The sequence below is a fragment of the Dicentrarchus labrax genome, unplaced genomic scaffold (assembly GCF_905237075.1).
Source record: "Dicentrarchus labrax unplaced genomic scaffold, dlabrax2021, whole genome shotgun sequence".
NCBI lineage: Eukaryota > Metazoa > Chordata > Actinopteri > Moronidae > Dicentrarchus > Dicentrarchus labrax.
Window position 1 is genome coordinate 29,648,662 of NW_026136720.1, and position 25,210 is coordinate 29,673,871.

At 41.0% G+C, this 25,210-nt stretch overlaps 2 protein-coding genes across 5 annotated transcripts in view; one reads left to right on the forward strand and one right to left on the reverse strand.

Annotated features, from left to right (window-relative positions):
• tsnaxip1 (translin-associated factor X interacting protein 1) lies at positions 1 to 7,513 on the reverse strand. Of its 3 annotated transcripts, none has more exons than XM_051383269.1 (11): positions 6,807 to 7,513; positions 5,006 to 5,105; positions 4,622 to 4,762; positions 4,433 to 4,526; positions 3,380 to 3,576; positions 2,926 to 3,067; positions 2,129 to 2,295; positions 1,902 to 2,015; positions 1,127 to 1,236; positions 744 to 867; positions 1 to 512 (listed from the first exon to the last, which is right to left on the reverse strand). In XM_051383269.1, exons 3-11 carry the CDS (start codon positions 4,700 to 4,702, stop codon positions 423 to 425), a joined length of 1,119 nt encoding a protein of 372 aa, XP_051239229.1. In that variant the 5' UTR covers positions 4,703 to 4,762; positions 5,006 to 5,105; positions 6,807 to 7,513; the 3' UTR covers positions 1 to 422. The 3 variants fall into 3 exon arrangements, with proteins under 3 accessions (XP_051239229.1, XP_051239228.1, XP_051239227.1); XM_051383268.1 differs by lacking the exon at positions 6,807 to 7,513 and adding an exon at positions 5,245 to 6,008 and having other exon boundaries at positions 2,129 to 2,292; XM_051383267.1 differs by lacking the exon at positions 6,807 to 7,513 and adding an exon at positions 5,245 to 6,008.
• ranbp10 (RAN binding protein 10) overlaps positions 6,123 to 25,210 on the forward strand; it is a 32,844-nt gene continuing 13,756 nt past the window's right edge. For both annotated transcript variants that reach the window (XM_051383205.1, XM_051383206.1), the window contains exons 1-3: positions 6,123 to 6,443; positions 15,281 to 15,392; positions 19,813 to 19,865. In XM_051383205.1, coding sequence (XP_051239165.1) covers positions 6,245 to 6,443; positions 15,281 to 15,392; positions 19,813 to 19,865 — 364 coding nt within the window. In that variant the 5' untranslated portion in view covers positions 6,123 to 6,244. The remainder of the gene's footprint in view (positions 6,444 to 15,280; positions 15,393 to 19,812; positions 19,866 to 25,210) is intronic.

A 25,210-nucleotide genomic window follows, 5' to 3' on the forward strand; every position in this document is an offset into this window, starting at 1 on the left:
TGAACATTATAAATCTATAGTGATTTATTTATATTTTGATAAGTTGCATTTGCCAGGATGATATAAACCATTCTACAAGGCACACATGGTACTTATAATAACATTATAGAGTCAGTTCACTCAAATCACAAATAACTTACTATGAATAAAAAATTGATTCGCCATCCAGATTTTGAGCTCTGTGTGGCTAAGACGTCTTCTACTGTAACTCCCATCACAATGGAGGTGAATGGCAGACAATGATAATGCAATAATACAAATACATACATTTGCAGTTGGTTAAATGTCAAGAACTGTTTAAAATGCATGATCAATCTGTGACCTTAGAATTAAGGTTTATACATCTTTTTTTTTCAGATGTACCTAAGTCGGCAAGTTGGCCTTCTCAATATATACAATTAATATAACAATATTACATTATATCAGTCGTTGGCCGGAAAGGGATTTGATGCAGCATTATCTTCTGATTGGTCAGGAGCTGGAGGTGAGGCCGCCACACCAGATTCTGCAAGCTGTGGGAGCATTAAAGTCCAGAGAGCAAAATCGTAAAAAAGTGAGCAGAAGGCCAGTCAAACTCAGATTTTATTGCCTGTAAATACATAAAAAATAGTTAACATTGCTTTACTAAGAGATTAAATATTAAAGTTGAATTCAATGTTCACCAAATGAGAGGACAAAGAAGAATACAAGATACAAGAATACAAGATTTTGTAAATTACAGTGAAACCTCTGCTGGTACGTACCAGGCTGTGGAGTCTCTGAGAAGAGATAGCGTCATCGCTGCGGTCTGGTTCGCTTTGGGCCGAGGCCACAAGTTCATCTATTTCCTGGTCTGACTTCAGAGGGAACGCTGTCCTCAGGGCTGCCCTATACATACATGCATATACACAAAAGACTCTCTTAGGACAGAGAAAAACAGAGACAGCCAAAGAGAACAAAAACTCACTGTTTCCTGCTAAAGGGTTTTTTATTGGTGATGTTTTTTCTTCCTTTCCCTGAGGGTCCAAGGGTGAGAGTACGATGTACAGACTGTAAACCCCTCATTGGCAAGTTTGTGATTTTACTCTATATTAATAACAGCAACATGGCTTGTAAACAATTGTCTGTGTACATCTCTTGATTTTACCTAAACTCCTGGACAGTAAGTGTGCTGCTCTCAGGGGGATCAGAGTCAATCGGCTCTTTTGATTGGCTGGACTGAACCTGGCTTTGCCCTTGGGCCACACTCTCATCCATCTGTAAGACAGAAAAACAAGTAACAGTTCAAGATTTTTGGAAATATACTTATTCGCCCTATAGCCCAGAGTTATCAGAGAAGACTGATACCACTCTCGTGTCGGTCAGCTCAATGTAAAGCTGGAGTCGGGAGACAATTAGCTTAGCTTAAATACTGTAAGCAGTTTTTGTGTGGGACCAGTGTGTAAGGTTTGTGGCATCTATCAGTGAAGTTTCAGAAGTTTGTGGGAATGAGTATGGGCTGTGGAGTATGTAGGAGAAAGTACGGTAGGCTTGTTTGTCTGTTCCGGGCTACTGTAGAAACATGGCTGCTCAACATGGCGGACTCCATGAAAGTTGACCTGCTGCGTCAGTAGATAAAAACGGCTCATTCTAAGGTAATGAAAACACGATTCTTATATTGAGGTGATTATACACTAATAAAAACATACCTATGAATATTATATTCCATATCTGTCAACAGATCCTGCTAAATGTTACACAAACTAAACAAATCTGTGCACATTCACACACAGGGTAAAATGCAATCAAATGAATTAGCTTAGCAGATAAACTGACGTATTTGCACATGATCACCTGTATGGTACAATTTGGAGCCACAACTCCACATCAAATGATCACAACATATTGTGCCCACCCTGGCTCCCATGGGTATTACAAAGTACCTGCACATTGATGGGGTCATGTGCCTCACTCTGCATGCTGCCCCTTTTGTGGAGATCCAGCAGGGTGTCATACTCACTCTTCAACTGATCAAAGTCACCCCGCAGCGTCTTCAACTGAACACCTCAGAAAATACCACAAAAAATACAAAAACAAGACCATGGTGAAGACTGTCATGAATTCTGTGTATGTGTACATGCATGTGTGTAAAGTATATGTGTCTGTCCACCTGCAAGAGGGTCTGTTTGTGTGTTTGTTCCAGGGTGTCCCAGTTGCGTCGTGGCACAACATCCCAGTACTCTGCCTTCATCCTGTTGAGCTCTTCCTGGGCTTTAGTCAGGTCTTCCCGACACACCTTCAGAGCGAGCTGCAGCTCCACAGGGTCCTTAGCCTCTTCTTTCACGATGGAAACACATTTCAGAAGAAAATATATTTTATTTTGAATTTATTTTATTTATTTGGTTGAACCTCTTATACTATAAATTCCCAACATGAAAGGTATTATTAATATTTTTGTTTAGCATTGTTTGGGAAATACACCTACTTACTTTCTTGCAGATACACTAAAGAAGACTGATGCCACTCATGTCTGTATGCTAAATATGAAGCAATGCAACAAGGCAGACTATTTCTTGGCTGGGTGCAGTGACTTCAGGTCAGGAAAAATAGTCCAGCCCCCCTTGCAACCACAACTCGTTTTTTCACCTCCGTTTTTGTATGGATAACAGACTCGATAATCAGTGGATGCTTTACTTTAGAGAACCTGACAAATTTACATGACAAAACAAGCTATCTTTTTCCTCCTGTTTCCAGTCTTAATGCTAAGCTAAGCTAAATGGTTGCTGGTTGTAGCTTCAGAACTCGTGGAGAATACATACGTGTAATGTAATACAATATGGTATCAGGGGAAAAAAGGAATGCAATATGGGGGATTTATATAAAAATCTATATTGAAACACAAAAATAGTGACAGTAGTAAATAGTGAGTCAGTCGATCGACTAATAAACTAACAGTTGTGGCTCTACCTGTATTTTCATCTTCAGGGTGCTCCTCCTTAGCAGAGCCACTTGTTAGGTCATTGAGCTGCCAGATCAGCAACTTGCGGGCATCACGCTCCTCCCGGTACTGCAGATACTGGTCAGAGAGTTCCGACTGTAGGCGGTCCACCTGGAGAGGAACGGGAGATGGTTGGGTCGGTGGATGAAATAGTGATAATCTCCCATTAACCTTACTATCTGAACTGAGTTTCAAACAAAACATTTCTTTGGATAAAGAGATCTCTATCAGTGAACCTAAATATCTTTTCTATTCACAGATAAGGAGAGCACATCAAATAAAAAATTAACAAAAGGAATTTATGTGGTAATTGTGCTATTGATTATCACATAAATTCCCTATGTTAAGTTTTTATTATACAAGATGTTTCCCCTAAAAACTCACATAGCGGTTAGAACACTACTTTATAAGTCTGTCATGTACCACTGCCTGCATGGCCTTTTCTCTCTCCCTCATGGCCTCAATGTCCATCTGCAGTTGCTGCTTCTCCGTTTTCAAGGCTCCAATCTCAGCCTGCTCCTCTGCCCAGCGAGCTTGAATCTTCCTGTCACATTCCTCTGTCACCAGCCTCAGATTGGACCGCAGTTGTTTCAGTTCTCGGATTCGATCCTGCTGATGTGCTAAACAGATGATAAGTGCATTCAAATGATCTATCCTGAAACTATCGGGCTAGAACAATTATTTGGTTAAATGCAAAGTAACTGATGCCAATTTTAATAGTTAATATATTGCAAAGGTCATTTTATAAGCTTCTCAAACTCAGAGATGTACATGTTTATCTTCATTTCACACACTGTAAATTGAATCTTTTGGGGGAGGGGGGGGGGGTTTGTCTGTCTGACAACAAGCTATTTTGAGACATGTATCACTTCAGGATCAGAGACACTGTGATGGGCACTTGTCATTATGTTGAGCATTTTAGAGGCTAAATGGTTAATGGATACACAATACAAATAACAAACAAAAAATACCAAAAATACCTGATGGACAAATCACCAAAAAAATGATAACTGCAGTTCTGCATGAAACATGATCAAAACATGATTCAGCATTTACAATGGCAACAACATGCCCAATTAAAAGAAACAACAGCTGTTTCTAACACTGAGCTCAGAGAAACTTTCCACTTTCAGCAGATGGATGTGAAAACATCCTTCTAGAGTCAAACTCTGCACAGACACCATTCAGACAGCACACTGTAGGAACTAGAGGAAACACTGATTTCTTACTGGAGGGGACTTCGCTGGCTTAAGTGGACACCACAGACACAATGTGAAACAAACAAACTTGTAGAAATACAATCTAATTCTCTAAAGGTCTGTATGACTACAGAATCTTTGAATCATTTTGTCGAAGGGGGCTTTGTTATTTTTACTTTATGGCAGTTTAGGCCATCATTTGGAAGAGCACAATACTAGTGTAATCCTTCTCAAGAAATGAACATTTCCAGGCAGGTTTACTCACAGAGCTACTGACCTAAAGTGACTTCATATTCCGTTTTGATGGCAGAAAGAAGGGGTTTGTAGGTTTTGAACTCTTTGATGAAACAACCAAAGACATCACGGTAGACCTGTGGCAAAAGCAGATTAAGATATGTGAGTACTCTCTCCGACCAGAAGACCTCTGTAAGGAATTTCTTCTAGTTTTAGAACTAAAACACATCACCTGCAGCTTCAGTTCCTGAATATTTGGCTCATCGGAGCTGATATTGTGCAGCTCCTTGTTCACATAGCTCTCCAGGTGCATCAGGAGTTGGGGCTTCCTCCCCGGGCCTGCATAAATGTAACTGCTACCTTTCCAGCACAGCTATTGGGTTTATCCACACACACACACACACACACACACACACACACACACACACACACACACACACATATATGGTGAACTTGCTGTTACAATGGGGAGGACAGACAGCAGTTGACCATGTGGTACTATTTTGTGACTAATCATATTTCCAGCCATCAAACTACTTAATCTATCATATCAGTAATATGAGGTTTATGAGTGAAGTTCTGCCAGGTTTGATGAACCTGTACATGCTGTGCTTACCTTTCTAGCTCCGGGTTGGATAGAAACAGCTACTTCTCCTTCTTGCCCTTCCTCTGATGTCTGGATAGTGTCATTTTGTACACTACGGTCATATGTAAGCCTAAAATTAAAAAAAAAGAACAAAGCTAAGTTATTGACAACTGTACTTTTGCATTAGCTAGTTATACATAGCATCAGTATGGTTAGAACTTAATAATGCAATAGTTTGAATACTTTCGTTGCATCTTTCTATCACTTGCCTTTGTTTTTGTGACGGTGTTAAAGGTGGAAATTTGACGTCTTTTTGTGGAGACATCTGCAGCGATTATATGTAACGTTGGACTGAATAATAGCCAGCTCTTCTCAAACTGTTGAGTGTGCTCCGTTTAGCTCAAGGTCGGCTTTAGCATCACAGACCACAGCATTGTAACAGGGTTTCCATGGTAACGGGGACGGAGTACGCAGCAGGACCCGCATTAGTAGACCAAGGCGCGCCTAACTAGTTTTCAACTTGTGTAAGATGAAAACTTTCCTCTTAAAAAGAAAATATAGAGATACTTTGTAAAGCTCGAGAAGCTGTAGCTCTTTAAACGTGCGTGCTTAAGCCGCAAACCCTAACTAATGCCAATAACAAATACATGATAAATGAATAAACAAACGGGTAACCTACTTTATAAATAACACATAACTGCAACTTCCAATAACTACAATGTAATATAGAGAAGAAGGCATGGAAGATAAAAAAAAAACAACAACACCACGCTAAGATAGCAGCTGTGCCTTCAGGATTAGGCTTATTTTTTACATATTAAACTTTTTTTAAATTGTGGAATTAATTATTAATTTTCATCTTTTTTTTTTTTTTTCATCTACATGTAAGTTCCATGTTTTCTCGTGTGCCACGTATGGATACATTATGAAATTACATAATATCATAAAAACTGTCTATAAAAGTAACAGCTGAAAAAACTACATTTCCTAGCTACCTCTCTCGGTGGAAGCCCGACACCAAGGTAACCGTAATTGAGCTGTGTAGTTGTTTCGAGAGACATTATCGTAAAAGCGAGCGTGCGGCTGAACTACAGTACCCAAACGGCACCGCTCGAGCCTACAGTACATTCTGCTGCTTATCCGGGGATGTCACACCACTGCTATTTTCTCCCCTCAGTCCCTCTCACTCTCAGCCTACAGCTCCAGCGGACTGACACGGGGCTTTGGATAGACAGAAACGAACAATAAGAAACCAAACAGAGGCCAGAAATGGCAGAGCTTGGAGCGGGAAGCCTGCCGTTGGGAGATCCTGCTTTTAATTACCAGGAGCACGAGCTGAACGAGCGGCTGAAGCGGCTCTACCCGGCTGTGAACGAGGAAGAGACCCCTTTACCCCGATCCTGGAGCCCCAAGGATAAATACAGCTACATTGGGCTGTCACAGAACAACCTGCGGGTCCACTACAAAGGTTAGAGAGCTGGCTCATCCCTGATGGTCTGAACAAGTAGTCACCACAGCAGAGGGTCTCAGCTCAAATCTGTCACTGTGTTGTTCCGGGAGGGGGGCTCAGTCTCTCTCTCTCTCTCACACACACACACACACACACACACACACTGTATGCGATTATGTTGATTGTGTATGTGTGTGTGTGCACTCCTGGTAAATCTAGTCTGAGCTGCCTCTCCTGTCCCGTAACCTTGCTTTGTTTCACAAATGAGCAGAGGAATTCCCAAATGGGTGACAGTGAACTCGCTCACCCTGACAGTTGGTCTTATTACCACCACACTGAAATTCACCTTCAACAACACGGCTCTCTCCTTTGTTTATTTACCGTTTATGACGTTATTTGTTTGCAGTAAACTGACGTCCATCTGACGTCCTCCGTAGTTTGTGCTGGAAGGTGGCACTGGCAGCAGTAACGACGCACACACAGGGGTCTGCTTTTGAGCTAACTAATGGTATTTAACAAACAGGAGCTAGCTAACAGCAAGCTATCTCCTGAGCAAACACAGTAGCTAGCCTTTTGGCTAACTAGCTAATGTTAGCTCACCTAGCTGTTCCTTGTGACTAATATTGTTGTGAAGACGGTAAGATACGCTGGCTACAAGATGGACACGGGCCAAAGTTGTTGTTAGCCTTTTTTACAACGCAGCACTGGGGGGTAATGTTGCAATTGTTCAGTTTTTGACTCCAGAAAGCACCAAAATAGAATAAAAATGTCATTGTTGTGTTTTCTCGCGTGATTTCACTGGCAGCGTTCTAGAAGTCTTTTCCAGAATTAGTAAATCATTTTTTCCAGCCTGGAAGCAACGAGTCCTACTCCATTCAGATGTGTGTGTGTGCCCGGAGCACAGCACTACAGTCTCAGGTCCATACTCCAGCAGGCAGCCAGCTCGTTTTCAACAGCTGCTGTGAGGGAGGAGGCCTCTGCGCATTACATTAGGCCAAATGTACCGATCTTGGATTAAATCTGTATTATCGGCAGACTCTGGCATTTTCACAATAACAGCAACTTTTCTCGTCTGACGGTGCAGTCAATCACTTATTCGGATGGGTGAAAACTGTCAGTGCGGGCTGCTGCCAGGCCTGTCAGCGGGATTATTTTATACGTCCAGCTCTTAAATCAAAACAAGGTGACATCTGCGTGAAGTCCTGTTCTCAGTGTTTGGCCTGCTCTGTTGTTTTTCGTCAGGCAACACGTCAGGGCAGCCCCCAAGTAGCAGGCAAGCTAGTGCTGCATCTCAGGCTATGAAAAATCTGCACAGAGGCACTGCAAGGCCACTTTGGGCCCTGTTGGCTGTTTACATCAGTGAAACATGCAGAGGATGAGAGGATGCAGGCAGGCTGTGTAACCCATTTTGAAAGGCTTATTTTGCACATACGTAGTGGTGGGCCTGCTGTTTGTGAATAGCAGGGAAGGCCTGCTATTTGTTCAAATCAAGACTCTGGTAGATATAACCCACAGATTATTTAATGCATAATTGATCAGGGCCCTGCTGTTGATATGAACAGTGGCAAAATGTAAAATAAGAGCCTACATTCTGTTTATCAGTAGAATCACATAATTAATTGTTGTGCTGATTGATTGATCTGTTAATGGTGTGATAAAACCATCCATTTTAGTCAGTGTTATTGGGATTCCTTGCATTCTGTCTAGAATTGCCCATGCACTTGTCAAAAAATGATGAATGAGCCCCTGTCGGTCTTAAGATAAGACATGGCATTTCATGTTGTGGTTAGTATGTGGGACATTGAGTCTTTAGGTCTATGAAAAGTGCACAGATTAAGTGACACTGCACAATTGTTCAGGGATGACACATAAATAGGTCTATTCTGGAGTGTGCAGGATAATTTTCCTCCTCCTGGTTGTTTTAGCTCTTGCTCTGTTCCCTCACCCTTGTGGTTTGAATGCTATTTTGACCAGTGTGCCAATTTTCTCCTTTCAAGGCCACTCAGTGTCTACCTAGTCCTGTTGTGCCAGGAGACTGGGTAGATTAAACTGACACACATTATTCTACACAGTCTCAACAGATAGAAACACAAATAAACACTGGAACACATATAAACAAACATATTGATTTTTTGCCTATGGATACACCAGCTCAGTGATAACCATTAACCGTTTCATCTATTTTAGGCTAAAAACCAATTCAGCTATATGATTAATAGAGTAGGTGGATAGTGGCAACCTTTAGCATATGGTACAGGGCAACCTGAAATAACAATCACTGTGTGTGTGTGTGTGTGTGTGTGTGTGTGTGTGTGTGTGTGTGTGTGTGTGTGTGTGTGTTAGAGAAAAAGATAGAAACAATAGAAATAGGATTAAAGAGCAGGGGGAGTTAATAGATCATTAGAATAGTTATATTTATAATTAGAATAAGTTCAAGTTAATTTTTGATTCAAGCATTGCTTAAAGGTCCAGTGCAACATTTAAGAGGCTCTATTGGCAGAAATTAAATATAATATTTATAGATATGTTTTCATAAGTGTATAATCACCTGAAAATAAGAATTGTGATGTCGTTACCTTAGAATGAGCCATTATCTACAGAGGGAGCGGGTCCTCTTTTATGGAGGCCGCCATGTTGAACCTCCATGATTCTACAGTATGCGAGCAGGGACAAACTAAACACTGGCTGTATATAGTGGCTTTTGCGTTTTTTTGCACATTTTGCGGCCACCATAGTTTCTCCTACAGACTTGGAAGGCTGTGCTGTATTCAAATGGTTGCAGTCTGCAACTAAATCCTGCCAACTGGATGTTTAAATAAGACATTTTCTGCAGGAGGTAAATAATATGCAAATCTTGAGTTTGCAACTTGTTGTACTGCCCCCAAGTGGCCAAAAAAACAATGAATGTAGCTTTATGCTTTTCCACTTGTGGGAGCATTTCAATCCATTGGGCATAATTCACCTTCTGAAATGAACCATGAGGTGCTGACCGACTGATCCCAACCACTTCAGTCAGCTGTATACCTCTGACGTAGGTCACAGCCTGACAAAGCATCATCTGAAAATATCTGACATGCAATCCTGAGGTCATCAAAGAGGCCTGGATATCCTCCAATCCTTGGCTGTGCCTTTAAATTTTGTCCTTGAAAATGGAAAAAATGACAAAGCACAATGGAGTCCATCATCTATTGAGAAAGCGTTTGACATAGTTCCAATAATGACAACAAAGCTTTTGGTCCAGTTATGCAAGGATCTAATTGCTTATAGTAACAGCCCCAGTGGCCCATAATCCCAGAGCTGCCCCTTCAGGACCTCAGACTATTCCAAGTCTGTTCATCCAACACACTGCTACTTTAACACACAGAGTCAAACAGAAAGGTGCTGCAGATAAAACATTCAAGTACTGCTAGAAGTCAGAAATCTTTGCTGCGTGTTATAGCCTATCAGCAGTTTTTCGAGGTTTCTTGTGGCTGCATTGCATTTTCGTCCAGTGAGGCTACTGTAGCAATCATTTGTGTATGGCTGTTCTATGATGTATTTGTCCATTTGATCAATTGTACAAACTGTTTTCTTAAAAGAAGACTGGAATAGTGCTGGGACCACTATATTTATTATCTACTGTACTGATAGTCACAGGCTGCTGTCAGTGTTTAATATCAGCACTTGAACAGAGCTTTGATGGGCATTTTATGAGGTATCTAAACTCCAGGTACTACTGATATGTCCACATGTAGCCATGTCTTTTAGCAAGACCCCAAATCCCAATTCCTCCCAGCCAGGAGGCAAGCATCTTGAATGGTATCTTCACCACCATTGGCATGTGCTTGGCTTTGTGTGCTTTGTGTGGGTAAAAGAGCTATATAAATGCAGTTCATTTTAAGGTTTTTGTTCACTAAGAATTTTAAGGGTGCCAGTTGTCCTGCCATAACAGGTGCAACAACTGTAAGATGAGTAAAGGAAATGTCAATCAAGCACAGTTTGTTGTGAAGAGGTCAACAACACCTGTGTTATTTAGGGTATTTCTGGCTTATGACAAACTTTCATAGTTTTGGCCATCGTGCGTTTCCATAATAACAAACATTTATTTCCTCACAAAAGGAGCAAAAGAAATAACTGACCAACTATACCAGCCACCAGTTACTTTAATTTTAGTGACAATGATTCTTTTCGTCAAGCCATATTTATGTTTTGTGCACATTTATAAAAGTTCCCCCATGATCTCTGTGTACTTCACTGGTGACATAGTGTTATTCGCACTGCTGTTGTTGACAGGCAGAGGAGACCCTTGCGCTGTTGTACTTGCTGTTATTGAACTGATAGATTTTGCGTTTTCTGCTGCTTTTGGTCAAGGATTGGTTCTGGGGTTGGAGTGCTGGTTTTCTAGTAAGCAATTTAGACCCCACTGTGCTGTGGGATAAGAGCAGGACATTAACCTTTGATCCGTGACCTCTGGTGGCGAGGTCTGATGTCACATAACAGCTGAGAGGTGTTACACAGCAGTGCCGGGGTTGTTTCCCAGAGGACAGTTTTGTCTATGAAATAGGAACTTTCATTGAAAGTTTTGTCCTGTGGACAAAAGTGGTAGTGTTTCCACCGCCTCGTGTTATAAAGATCTTGATTGCGTGCATTTGTTTTGGAAGTGAGTGAAAGAAAGACGCAACTTATCAAAAATACTATTTTTCTTTTTTAGACACAGTCGTTTGCAAGATCCATAGCGACAGGGTAATGTACCTATTTGTGGCTATGTAATAACTGTAGTATGACGTAGTAAACTAACAGTTTTAGTACCGTTCATTCACCTAGGTTATATTTAAGCCTACAACTAACAGATTTAGTTGCTCAATAATAGTAATATTGTTTAGAAACCTTCCGATGTATTGTTATGTCGGTATAATAGTAAGCCAATAGCAAGACATAGCTCATTGGGCAATGCTAACAAAATGTTATGTTGTAAGCCAGTTGTGTTACAATAATGACCACTGTGACCTCCATGGACTGTACACACTAATTTACATTGCACATATTTAGGCCTGCACAATATGGTAAAAACACAATATTGCTATTATTTTGACAGATATTGCGATATGATTCACAATTTGTGGGGATCATTTTTGCATCACAGGTTTTAATTTTCACTGAAAAGAATTCAGTTTTTTGGGGCCTGTAATTAACAAAAAATGTTTTTCTTAAATCTGGAGAACAAGATTTGTTGGCATGCATGTCTCTGCAGAACCACAGTACTTCATTATAATGATGCAATGCTGTTCTGTCACACATTTTAAAAATACAGCTTCTGCGAATTGCATATTGCACCTGGCCATATTGGAATTTGGATAATATTTCGATTCATTGAGCAGCCTTCGCATGTTACATACCTGTGTAGGAAGAAGAGGGCTCATTCAGTATTAGTTTTGAATCCTTTTAAATACTGCAATTATCTCCATATGTTGCACTGGTGCACTGGCATAAAAGTTAAAGATGCGATCGCCCCAATTTAAAAAAAAACAACCAAACGTGTGCATTGGAATACAATTTGGGATAAACTTGCTATGCATTGTTTCTAATATCTTTGCATTAGTAAAAAATTATTATTATTATTAATTATATATTATATAGCATATAATTATTAGTTGAGGCTCTTTGGATTTATTGTTTGGAAATGTTACCAATAATTTGTGACCAATAATTTAATATTTGAATGGATTACTCCTCTCTAAACTGTTCCCTATGCTGCTAAAGAAATACCAAAAACATAAAATCAAATGATCATTACCATATTGAAGTTCATAGCATCATATTCTTTAGGGGTGTAAGGAAATGTCAATACACTTGAGTATCAGGATATTTTGGTTTTGTGATCGTGATTGATTCTCAGAAACATTGTATCAGCTTTGGTGTTCACACTCCCAACAGCTAGATAGCAGTAACATAAACTGAGGGCTGTGATGTTCAATGTTACAGGGACTGCAATGAATACAAATAATAAATCGCAGTATATTGCTTTGCATACAGTATCGCATTATATCGCAGTATATTGAACCGTAACCCCGTATCGTGATATGTATCGTATCACCAGATTATTGCTGATGCACAGCCCTAATATTCTTTTGCATCGAATCGTATCACGTTGCATTGTGTTGAATCAAACTGTGTAAATTCACAAACTGTATCATATTGCATTGGTAGTTGTTTATATACACATGTGTAATGTACATAATGTATGGGATCGGTAGCAATGCATTGAGCTGTGTATTGGATTGGCCTCGGTGATGGAGGGGCACACTAATACAGAGGCATCAGTATTATACAGACTGTTTAATAAGCAGTGAAAAACTCCTTGTAGGATGTTCAAATAACATTTTAAAACATTTGTAAATGTAGGATCGTTATTGAGGGCAGTGGTTTTCAAACTGATGTTGTATGGGGACCCCAGCAAAAGGAGGAATAGAAAATGTTAACATTTATCACATATTTAAGTTAAAACAACAAGGGAAGAAATATGATTGTCCATTTTGATTGAAATTTATAGTGATTGACAATGAAGGCTTTATTATCTTCAAACCTAAAACAATACTCAGAGGGGACACAATCCTCTCAAAGTGGGGGTTTAATGTGCCTCTATTGTAGGGGTGACATGAGTGACATGAGAAAGTTTGGGAATACCTGATTTAGGGGGTGGTAGGTGTTGTTAAAAGTAGTAGCCAGTTCTCCTACCCATCTATGCAGTTGTAAAGAGACCTGTTGGCCTACTGACGGCTCGTTTTCACAGGGAGCAGCTAAAAATAGACGCCATGAATGCTGCTTCAACGGTTGGACACACTCACACACAGAAACACACACATACACAGGCATGCCAGTCACATGAATAAACATGTAATACCATGCCTTGCTACCACATTAGATCTGTTGAGTCATAGAACAGATCTAATGTGCTTTAATTCAGTACCATAGTGATAACTGTGTCAGGGAATGCTTGCATGGCATTTAGCTCCTGTGAACATTGTCTGGACATGTTGTGGCGATGATTTAATGAAATCACGACGAGCATAACTGTTACAAATTGTTTTAAAATGCATAGATAAGTACATCATAGTTTAAATAGAAACCAGAGCACTAAGCTGAGTTTTAGTAAACTATCTCATTATTTCTGGTATGTTCCCAGCTGGCTGTGTGTTAGTAGCTGGGGCTTCCATGCTCTGTGTGTCTCTTACACACACAAACTGCAAGAGCCTCAAGGTGTCTGCTGACAGCCAGCTGCTTCGTTTAAGGTTACAGCCTATCTAAATTTCATACACACACACACACACACACACACACACACACACACACACACACACACACACACACACACACACACACACACACACACACACCCACACACAAGTTCACAATGACTTTATCACGACAGGTGAACTCAGTGGTGTGATTACATTAACAGAACGATGCACATGTTTACTGTAGAGCCGACATAGCAGTTACACAACACACCTCACTCTCCGATGACCCAAGGGATTGCATAAGCGACCATCTGAATATAGAATGACAGACCGTAATGAGTGTTGTGCTTTAATATAATTGGTCCAGACACAATACATGAGCCCCTCGGTTATCTTTACATGCAGGGACCAAATCTTTATAGAAAAAGTCACCTTAACAAAAGTATGGATTACTGGGAGAGAATCTGTCCTATCTGAGCTTAATCTCTGCATGGCCACCAGCTCGATCAACAAGTCAAGCAGTTTGATGTGACTATCTGATATGTGGATTAGTAAAACATCCTAGAAAATGACAAAGTGGAACAGCCTTGGGGAAATGTAGAATTTAAAAAAAAAAGAAGAAGATTGTGAACGTATAGTAGATCAGTGACCTTAGGGCCCTAACATAATTTCACATGACAAGTGACCCCCCCAGTGCTTTGTTTTGTGCAAAGGGCAGTCCGACTTGGGACAGCTGGCAGACTGTTTTGTTAGCCCTACCTTTACAACTGGATCAGATTTACCAAATCTAGAACTGGTGTTTGTTGCCATACTCAGGTGAGGGAATCAGTGGAAAGCCAAAGGCAAGACCAGATCATGATTAGGTTATAAGTTAAAGTAAAACTTACGTATTTTTTAACCTGGACCTGGACCTTATTTACCCATGTTTTTGCGTCTAAGTGACTAATGGGGACAGCAATTTCTGAAATTGAGGGGGAGCGCTGCAAAATTGGCTGCAATGTGTAATCCTGCAGGGGGATTGCGCACAGTCAAAGTAAGTCCACAGGGTTCCAACGTGTCCTGGAAAACCATGAAAATCTGGATATTTAGAGACTTGTTTCCCGGTCCTGGAAACAATTGGAAATTGATTAAAATGACCAAATATCCTGAAAATAATCTGTTGTCCTGGAAACTGTATTTTAGCCCCTTACGCAGACCGCCTACATAAACCTAAGTTAGAGGAAACAGTATTCAACAACGACTGCAGAAAATTCATCTGTGGTGAGAACGGCACAAAAGCACCTTAACGCGAAGTGTCCCATAAATGCTGACCACCTACCTGTAATGAAGCTACGTCACTTTATCTTCATCATTAAAAAAGAAGGAATATCAGACTCCATTGAAAAAAACAGTCATTTTACACCACAGAACTTGGAAGTTGCTGGTCTAATGCTGCCTCAACGTGTTAGGCTGTCTGTTGCTGTGTGATTTTGGTGTTTTAAAATGTTAACAGACTAACTGATCGAGGCTTACCTCTTTCAGGTATACAGAAACTCTCAAACTCAGGTATACAATGCATTTTCTCGAAGACCCCTTAGTCCTTACATAAAATGATGCTACCATATGGTTCATGTGCACCTTGTATTTCTCCTCATGCAGGCCATGGTAAGAACCACAAGGACGCAGCATCAGTGCGAGCCACACACCCAATCCCCGCTGCCTGTGGGATCTACTACTTTGAGGTCAAGATTGTCAGCAAAGGTCGAGATGGGTAAGCAGACACAACTCTGTTCAAGCTTTATTGCACGTGTCCTAATGTACTACAGTCTCAGTTTCATGTTCAGGTCCCTGGATCACTGCACTGCACTGCACTGGCTGTTGTGTGAATATATTATCAAAGGAACCAATCTCATGAGAACAAAGTGTGCTCATCAAGCAAGGTTTTCTCTGTTCCCACATTGATTTTGAGGGCAGTTATTAGCTAAATGAGCAGTCTTACAGTTCTGCCAAGAGTTGGTGTAACGCAACAGTGGCTACAAGTTAACTTGTACTGAAGTGCCTCTTCATTGCAACAATTATTGGAAAGATTGCTATGACAATTGGTGCCAAAACTCTGGGTTTGTAGAGGATGGATGATGTTCATTTGTACTTAACAGCATAAAATATCCAACAGACTTCTATCAAATGTTTGCATTCATCATGCTCATGGTGTGCATGTTAACTTGGTAAACATTAGATGCATAATGGGAACATAAATGTTATCCAACTGTTGTTAGCAAGCATGATTTCTACACACCTAGGCATTATAGCATTAGTTTATCTAGAAATGTGTATGCTGTGAAATTAGCACCAATACAAACACATTCATTTCATGTGTATTCTAATGTTTTCAGGCTAGTTAGGCCTGTCTGTAGTTCTATTGTTGTATTTTCCACAATAATGTGCTACATCTGTGTACTTTCTTTGCTCATCTTTGTCTCTTGTGGTTGTTTTGGTAAGGTCAGACAGGATGTCTTACCACAGAGGTGGCTAGGGAGTTTATGAACTTGCTTCAGCAGCATTTACCTCACCCTGAGTCTGCATTAAAAGCAGCAATCGTGATATAACTGTTCCAAGTTCATTGCCAGATACAACAGTCCCCCAAATATGTCACTCAACCTCCATTAGAGTCGTATTGTTGCCAATATCTGCATCAGCTGTCCTGCTCTCTAAATGTTTCAGTGCCATGACAGAGAGTTGCATCAACAGTGATAGACATTTCAATTTTTGTTCATCTGCTGTGTTTGGAAAAGTAGGGATTTTACAACCCAGAAATGGTAGCTTTAGCAACAAGCCCCGGCTCATCAAATCTGAGGGGCAAAACCTGACTGTGGAGGTTCAGTGTAGCTGAAAAATCTAAATCGTCATCTTAGCTGCTCCGGATTTATCTCAATATAACATTTGGCCAGTTGTTTCCAGAATCAGGAACAGGACATTACAGATGTACATCAAAAAAGAACATCAAACAGTTCTGCCTTTTTAACCATGTGGGTCTCTGTGATACATTTTTAAACTAGTACAGACTAAAATGCCTTTATTCTGACGCCACTGGTGCCTAAACTTGGCCATTCATCTAGTTTCACAGTTTTATCTTACTGTTGCTTGTACTGATATGCTGACCAGACTATACTTAGTACTAAAGCTGGGAACATTTGACCCGATTTTTGAGCCTCATTTTAGAGTCGCAACCAAAGTTCAGCTTCGGTTGTTGGATTTTTTAACATGTCAGAAGTTTTGGTCAGCCAGTGTCGCACAGTTGAAGTAGATCCACAAGTCGATTCCCCAAATTCCCCACTCACAAACACCCCTCCTCCTATCACCAACGATATGAACGATAGAGAGAGTCCATATATGTCGGAGAAGTTTCAGCAGTCAGTGCAAAGGATGGCACAGATGATCAAGCCAGAAGCACGTTTCTGCCTTGTTAGCAACTGCTGGAATGGATAGTTAGAATGGTACGCTGGGGCTGATAGGCAGAGTTATTTTCCATTTTGAAATGTACAGTTTGAGCACTCAGGTTGTGGCTTGACAATCGGACCATACAGTGTGAGCACATAAATGAGCGTGAGCTTTGGCTTTACATTGCGGACCATTTAGTCGTACAGTTGGAGTAGGAACAACATTTTTAAAAATTGTACAGTGTATGCCCAGCTTATGCCCTCTTCCTGAAATAATTGCCAAAAGTATCTGAATTAACTTAAAACTGAAGTGTAATTACTGCACAAATTTACCCATATCAACTTTTCCCTGGAGTCTCAGGAAGGATTTGAATGGCAGTTTTCTGCTGCATTACTGACAAATGTCACAAACTTATTGTGTAGAAAAGTTTAAGTGTGTAGGAGAACATTGATAAGGACAGCTCTGTGCTTTATGGTGCCATACAGTATAAGTAAGCCACATTATTCCCCTTAGCTAAAGCATCTGCTGTGATTGCTAGGGCTGTTGATCAGCACCAGTGACACTGCAATTACTTTGCCAGGTTCTTCGATTCCTGGCTTTCAAAACTCACCTTTCGACCTGTATTCTGCATTGGTAATGTAACTCTGCTCCATCCTTCCCAATAAAGTTGCATCTCAGGTTGCATAATATACTGTTAACACTCCCCAGTTCCAGTCAAGCAGCTCTGTGCGAACAGAACAAAACTGGTGTGAAAGACATCTGCTATGTGGGAGTGTCTGTGTGTGTGACTGCTGCCTTAGCTGTAAAAGGGAGAGCCCTCTGAAGCAACTTTTCTGCTGGAGCTGAAACACCAGGCAGCAGTGTGACTGTATGGAGTGACTGGTTCACTGGACTAGAGGCAGGACTTGACTACATATTGAATTCATATTTATGTTGCAGTCAAGTGACATCCAGTGCATCACAAACGCTGCTAGATGAACATTCCTTTCATTCTTGTAGTCCACAGAGAAGCGTTATGTCAGGAAATACTGCGTGAGTAATGGCATAACAATAAAAGCGTGAAGTGATCATTCATGTTTTTATTTTATCACGCCTAGATTATTGCAACACCCTTTTAGTTAGAAAGCCATCTGTTGCCTCCAGCTTGTTCAGAAGTCAGCTGCTAGGCTCTTAAAAGACAAGACCATGTAACTCTCCTCCCGCCTCCCTGCACTGGTTGCATGTAGGTTTTAGAATTGACTTTAAGATTTTGTTGCTGACCTTCAAAGCACTGCATGGTTTGGGACCCAACTATATTTCTAATTTACTTGTCCACTTTATGTAACCAGTTGGGACCCTCTTGTTGGTTACTAAGTCCCACTTCACAAAAACAAAAGGTGTCCAGGCTTTCATAGTGTGTCTATGGAACTCCCTGTCTGAGGATCTCAGGCTACCAACCCCAGTGTCGTCTTTTAAATACTGGCTGCGTTTCATTAGTCGTTCAACACTCATTCACTTGCCCTCGTTCACTTGCCCTCTGCACTTGCCCTCGGGGGAATCCCCGCCGCCATCATAAGTGTCGTTCCAATTGTCTGGAAAACTGAAGTGAACTTGGTGAGATGGACCCTCGGAGGGCTGAGGGAGCGAGTGAACAACGATGGTCACTCCGAGGTGGATATCACCCACAATGCATTGCAGTTTACGTCATTGCCGCTGTAACGCCGACCGCTGCCAATGAGTAGACTCCAAGGGCAAGTGCGTTTCATTTAAATCCCCCGCTCCTCCCCCGCCCACTTTCCCTCCGCGCTCCAAGTGGCCTCCGTGCGACGTATGCTGTTACATCATACCAAGGGCTGAGGGTAAGTGAACAAGGGGAAGTGGAACTACTAATGAAACGCAGCCACTGTCTCAACACTGGGAAGTGCTAAAGTCACACAATATAGGGGGCGCCATCACTGGCAAAAATGGATAGAACTTAAATTACCCAATTTTGGCAATTAAATAAATTTTTGACATTTTTCATCTGTGTATGAATGTTAGTTCATGTTTGTGAAGGGTTATCTATCACTGTATGAATGTGAATGTGAAAGGTGAATGTGGCATGTGGTGTAAAAGCGTTTTCAGTGGTTGGAGAAAGGCGCTATACAAGTACAGTCTATTTACCATTTAAAATCATCTTCCAGTTGACTGATATGACACCAATGTCTTTTCCTTCTCTCGCATCCGAGATGTCATTGAGGAAAAAGCAGAAACTTGTGAATAAGGCCATCCATTCTGGCTTGGACAAGAAATAATTTATTGCTTGGATTTGAGAGATGACATCCGCATGTGCCAAAGCGAGCTGAGACGATGCCAAAAGCATTCCACTGACAATATTGATGACTTGTTCAATTGAGCAAAAAGGTTTTTGCAGAGCTTCCGTAAGCTTTGATTACATGAAAAGGATGTAGGCCAAACACTTATCCTGGTGTGACGGTCTTACGATGTCACTGTTGACCCTTAAGCTCGGACTCTCGCTGTCCCTTTAGCTGTTACCACTCTACCTCGGAGGCAGTTCATTCTGCCATTACTAGTCCGCACATCTGGGATGTGAAAGGAGATCAAAGACGCTACGCTCAAAGTTACCTCTTCCATATACAATCCAAAGTTAACCTGAGAAAACACCTACATTTTGATACTGTAGATTCATTACAGATATGTTTAAATGTGGGTGCATGCTATGTGCTGTGTATAATCTACTGCAGTTTGAATATTTCTTTTCTTGTTGTGTGCAGGTACATGGGTATCGGCCTGTCTGCCCAGGGAGTCAACATGAACAGACTGCCTGGTGAGTAACATGTGAATGATATCAGCATAACGTAACCAGTAGGGGGGATGGATATATATTTGTTAGATAGATCGATGCTAAAATTAATTTAAGGACGTTACAGTGGGTGGGTGGATGTCAGAATGAATGGATGAAAGGTTGGTAGAACAACAGGACGGAGTCTGCGGTTGGAGCAATCAGCGAGATGGGGTGAAATAAGGATTCCCAAGGTTACTCAACCTGAACAGAGTGTATGGCGAGTACTTCATCATGCCAACTTCCAGCAATCCCCTTGGCTTGCTGGGGCGGAGCCAGAATTTCAAACACTTAGCAGTGGGATCGGACCATTGCTTTGGCAAGCTGAGAATAAAACCACCCTGCAGCGCTCTCTTCTTTTGTTCAATTTTGATTTTACACAGGGCAGTCTGCACAGTACACAACCTTGGCCCTTAACTTTTCTAATTACTTATTGGCCCATGGTTCCAGCCCTACGACCCCACTGGCTCAGATTACAATCAAACATCGACAGTGCTGTGTGGTTGGTTTACATCACAGAATAGGGAGGTTTCCTATTCAACAATGTAAACACTGGCAAGGGGTTGATTATTAGCACTTAGTCATTGTTTCCACAGGCCGTAGATATTTTTAGTGCTGGAGTAGTGAGGAGAGATGGTGTGGATGCATGTGTGGAGATATAAATGTAGATGAAAGGAATGAATGAAATGGATTTTGTGGATAAGGGAAAGTCGGCCAACATTCATGAGATTTGGGGGTGAAAGCAGCAGAATTTGAGGATGTGTGGCGTTGCTATAGTAATCAGATGTGGATTGTGGATTGACTCTAAACAGTCTGACAGCTGCAGAAAGAACATGTCAGGACATGTCACTGAGCAGTCATATGGATCGGTGACAGATGATGTTGACTCGGGCTTGCAGTCTGACCTCAGACTAATCTTCCTTAATTCAGACATTGCTTCTCACTTTGTAATGATAGATTGCTCAAACTGTATTTTACATGGAAACTATTTTTGGTCCTAAGCCACCAAATTAAAAGAATGGAATATGCACGTTTGTATACAGGACATTTTTGTGAATGTGTTTCTCACATATCTAAGTGTGTCACCACAAGCAATTTCACCATACAATCTTTGTCAAAACACGTTTGTCCGTTCTGGGCTACTGGGCTTCTGTAGAAACATGGCGGTTCAATATGGTGCACTTCATGAAAGAGGACCCGTGGCATCTGTAAATATTAGGGATGCTCAATACTGGCTTTTCTGCCGATATCCGATATTCCGATATTGTCCAACTCTCAATTTCCAATACCGATATATGCAGGCTTTTTACACCAAAACTGTTCGGTAACAACATAACATATCTCCTATTGTGGAATTAACACATTATGCCTAATTTTATTGTGATGCCCGACTGGACGCATACATAAATGCAACATGGCTTTCCAAATGTAAACACTGTCTGTGCAAAATAAGAGAACAACTTCAACTTTCATTGTATTAATACTGAAAAGAGCGCTAACGCTAATCGCTAGCTAAGCGCTAGCTTTGGTTGATGTGTTTAATTGTATTATTCACCTGAAGGAGTGCTAATGTAAATTCTAAGCCAATTGTTAGTTTGGTTAAGGAACAGCTCAGAGCAGGGTAAAATATTTAAGGTGCATTGCACTTATTTTGTGTTAATATTAAAATCATTCAGCTTTAAATTGTTTGCTTGTTAGCCACGGTTAGCAACCAACCAGTCTAGCTGTAGTTGTTGTTGTTATACGTCATCTAGCACGCGCCGGTAAACGTCCCATGCTGCGTTCATGCAGGCTCGGAAATGCTGAGCCTTCAGAACAAACATCAGTTATAAAAACCCAATACCGATAATTCCCAATATTACATTTTTTAGTGAATATTGGCCGATAATATCGGAGGGTCGATATTATCGGACATCCCTAGTAAATATGTAATATGTAGTCATATACACATTCTTATGTTCAGGTGATCATACAGTAATGAAAACATAGTTAATATTATATTCAATATTCAACAGATCCTCCTAAATGTTACACACTGGACCTTTATGTGATTCCATATATGATTACATATGACCAACCATAAAACCCAGGGCCAATAACTCCACATTGTACCTCAGTAACCCCCAAAAACACTTATTCTATCATCCTACACATCCCATAATGCAACTCAGTAGGGTATTTCATTGGACCCTTCCTGTGTGGTAAACTCCCTCATCATTCAAACTCCATAATCCAGTCTGTAACCTAGCCTTTTACATTTAAATTTGTAGTCTCCATTTCCAAAACTTAAGTAACCCAGATGACATCACTGTGACATCATCAGGGTTTGTTTTATGTATAACAATATACCACAACGGATGAGGTCCCCTTTGAGGAGAGAGTTTTGTTAGCTTTTTCAGAATCAGATCAAAACAAAACATAACCACAAAAAGTATTGATTCACAAGATAAAGCTAAAATAAACTGTGATGAATTACAAACACAGAGCAGCTGTCCCCGTCCAGTAACTTTGTTTACATGTGTGAATAAAGTTGGATTCAGACTATGGTCGCTGTGTCCACTGCCAGAATTTAGAGAACAAACGTGCTACTATAAAGACTTAATAAGAAAACAAGACAGTCTGACAACAATGACCCAAGCCTTTGTCTGCTGACACATAAACATTTATTGTGTGTTGTGCACTGACTTTCTGTTATTTGCTGTCACAATGGATTTGAAAAAGAGTACAGAATGCACAGAAGAGACATATCTCTTCCACTTTTTTCTGTTGTGGCTTTACATTTCTTCTTGTGCCCTCAACTTCCTGCCCACCATGTCCCTATAGACTCAACACACACACACACACACACACACACACATACACATACACGCATACAATGACATCTGTGAATGGTTCAGCGATCTGTAATGACAAAGGAGGAAGCAAAGTAGCCATATAGCAGGCGAGAGCCTGAATAAAGCCCCTTGCCTCTCCTAACCAATCAGACCAGTCCTCTGCTCTGGCCAATCACGTCCTGGGGCTTCCAGCCCTCGCTGGGGCCATTTGACCTGCTTATTGACTAGTCAAGATCTGTCCAGTGGCCGAGGTTTGTGGAATGCTGTGGACACCAGGGCGGCCAGTTCAGCAGACTCTAGATCCCACCACACACACACACACACACACACACACACACACACACACACACACACACACATGCACAAAGATCATTCATTCTCCTCTCTTCTTGATTCACATGTGTCAAATGTCACACAAAGGGTGGAAAAGTGTGGAACAGCGTTGCATGTATGGATGTGTTTTCCAAACCTGCTCACACATTAGTTATGAAAATATTTTTGGTTGCTAGGTTTCCACTACAGATGGTCTGTAGCCCTGGTAGACGGATTACTGTTGATTGCCTTAACTCTGACTGACTCAGTGTGTTTGTGTGCCAGTGTGTGTTTGTCCCGAACTCCGTGGATTTATCTGTGTGTGTCCTGGACAGACTGATTGCATCTCCGAGTGTACTTGTTTGTGTTTGTCCCCACTCGCCTATGCACACTTTTATGTCCATCTGCACATGTACTGCATGCTGGTGATCTCATGCCTTTATTTGCGTTTATATATGTGTGTGTGTCCTTAAATAGTACAGTGTTCTCCACTGCTGACCTCTGTGTCTGATCCTGCTGTGGAGCCCTGCCCATTTCATTAGCATGTTGGAGCAGTGAGCCTGGCTTTAGAGGCAATATCCCTGTCAGCAGATTAATCTAATACCTCCCCCCCCACACAAACACATACCCACACACACACACACACACACACACACACACACACACACACACACAAAGGAGTATATGCACATATGCACATAGAACGCATGGAGAGAGAACAGTATGCACTCAAGTTAAGAGAAACACACCATGACATAAGCACAAAAACAAACGCATTTGGGCCTGGGATAATACTTTATTACATGCTCACAGATACACATGTACTCATCTAATATCTCGGCTCACCCACGACCTACTTTCACTAACCCCGCTTTGCTTTTTGGCAACTAGAGACAAGCTGTGATTGAGGAGAGACACTGACAGAGCGGCAGCGAGCTGAAGCTGAACGCTGTCGGGTTCAGGTCCCTTTTCAGCCCGGTCAAATCAGGAAGAGGAATTCCTGCAAAACTGGATTAGTGTAAAACTTGAAGCACAACAAGCTTGTCATCCAAATAGCTGCGAGTGAATCTCTGACAGCAGATGTAGCCGTGTCCTCTCGCTGTGGAGGAATCCTGCCGAATCCTGCCTTGTTATCAGCTCTTTGTTGTTCTGAAATCACAACGATATGATCTTTGTAGATCCAATCTGTATGTTCTACTAGACATTAGTCAGCTGGTTGAGATTTACTGGACCGGAGTGACTGAGATCTATCTGATTTTGCATTGAAAGGAGGACAAAAAGTCATTTCTGCTCTTCTCTAAAATGCGATTCCTGAGGATGTATTTTAGCTTTGGGGAGATCAATAATGAACCCATGTAACCATGTAGAGATTACTTACAGCCTCTTTAAGAGTGGTATATAAATACATAAAGGTTATTTAAGGTGAGACTACATGTTGGCTATACTGCATGTGGAGTTTTTAGAATGTCTTGCTCTGTGGTACCTGCTGTACACAAAGCTTCTTTCTCTCTTCAAGTGGCTGTTGTTAGGTTTTATCAACTGAATAGAATGACGTGGTTAGGCACACTGACATAAAATTAGAACCGAGGACATAGTTGTGAGAGCCTCTTCATCTTTGAAGGCCTTGGGAACGGCTACCTTACTTTCAGATGAGGGTTATGCTGATTGTTTATGCAATGTGTAGTGAGCTTGATGGTTCCTATCCTAAAGAAACATATAATATATGGTAATGCTTTATTTTACAGGCCTGTAATTCCAGACAGTTTCTTAGGTTTCCTAAAAGAAACTATGTTATATAATTATAGGTAAAATTGCTCCATTTAAAACAAAGTAAATATTTATGCATTTTATTCATTTAGATTTAGAAACTCTATATGTTGAATCGTATGCTTATCTGTAGACACACTGTACATTATTGCATATTTAGCTGACCTCCTGTGTCTTTCTGGGTCATTGGTTTCCAACCTGTGGGTTTATTGCAAGTGTGATAAGTGACATGATGTCAGCCATTGGTTTGTGGAGTACCGTTTTGAAGCCTTGAGTTTGGAATTATGGCCATTGCCATGTTAGCAGGAAACAATGGCAGCTCGCCTGGTCACACACAATCTCATATTACAGATAAACAGTACACTAAAATATGTTTCTGAAACGATTGTAGGTGAGAAATAGGCAACGTAGTAACAT

Bases quoted from the DNA above. Each gene is read 5' to 3' on its own strand.
- tsnaxip1 (XM_051383267.1), bottom strand. From the start codon at position 5,300: ATGTCTCCACAAAAAGACGTCAAATTTCCACCTTTAACACCGTCACAA. The intron at 3,577-4,432 runs GTCAGTAGCTCT...TCATCTGTTTAG, and splicing joins GGAATATGAAGTCACTTTAG to CACATCAGCAGGATCGAATC. The intron at 2,016-2,128 runs GTGGACAGACAC...TGAGGTGTTCAG, and splicing joins ACAAACAGACCCTCTTGCAG to TTGAAGACGCTGCGGGGTGA.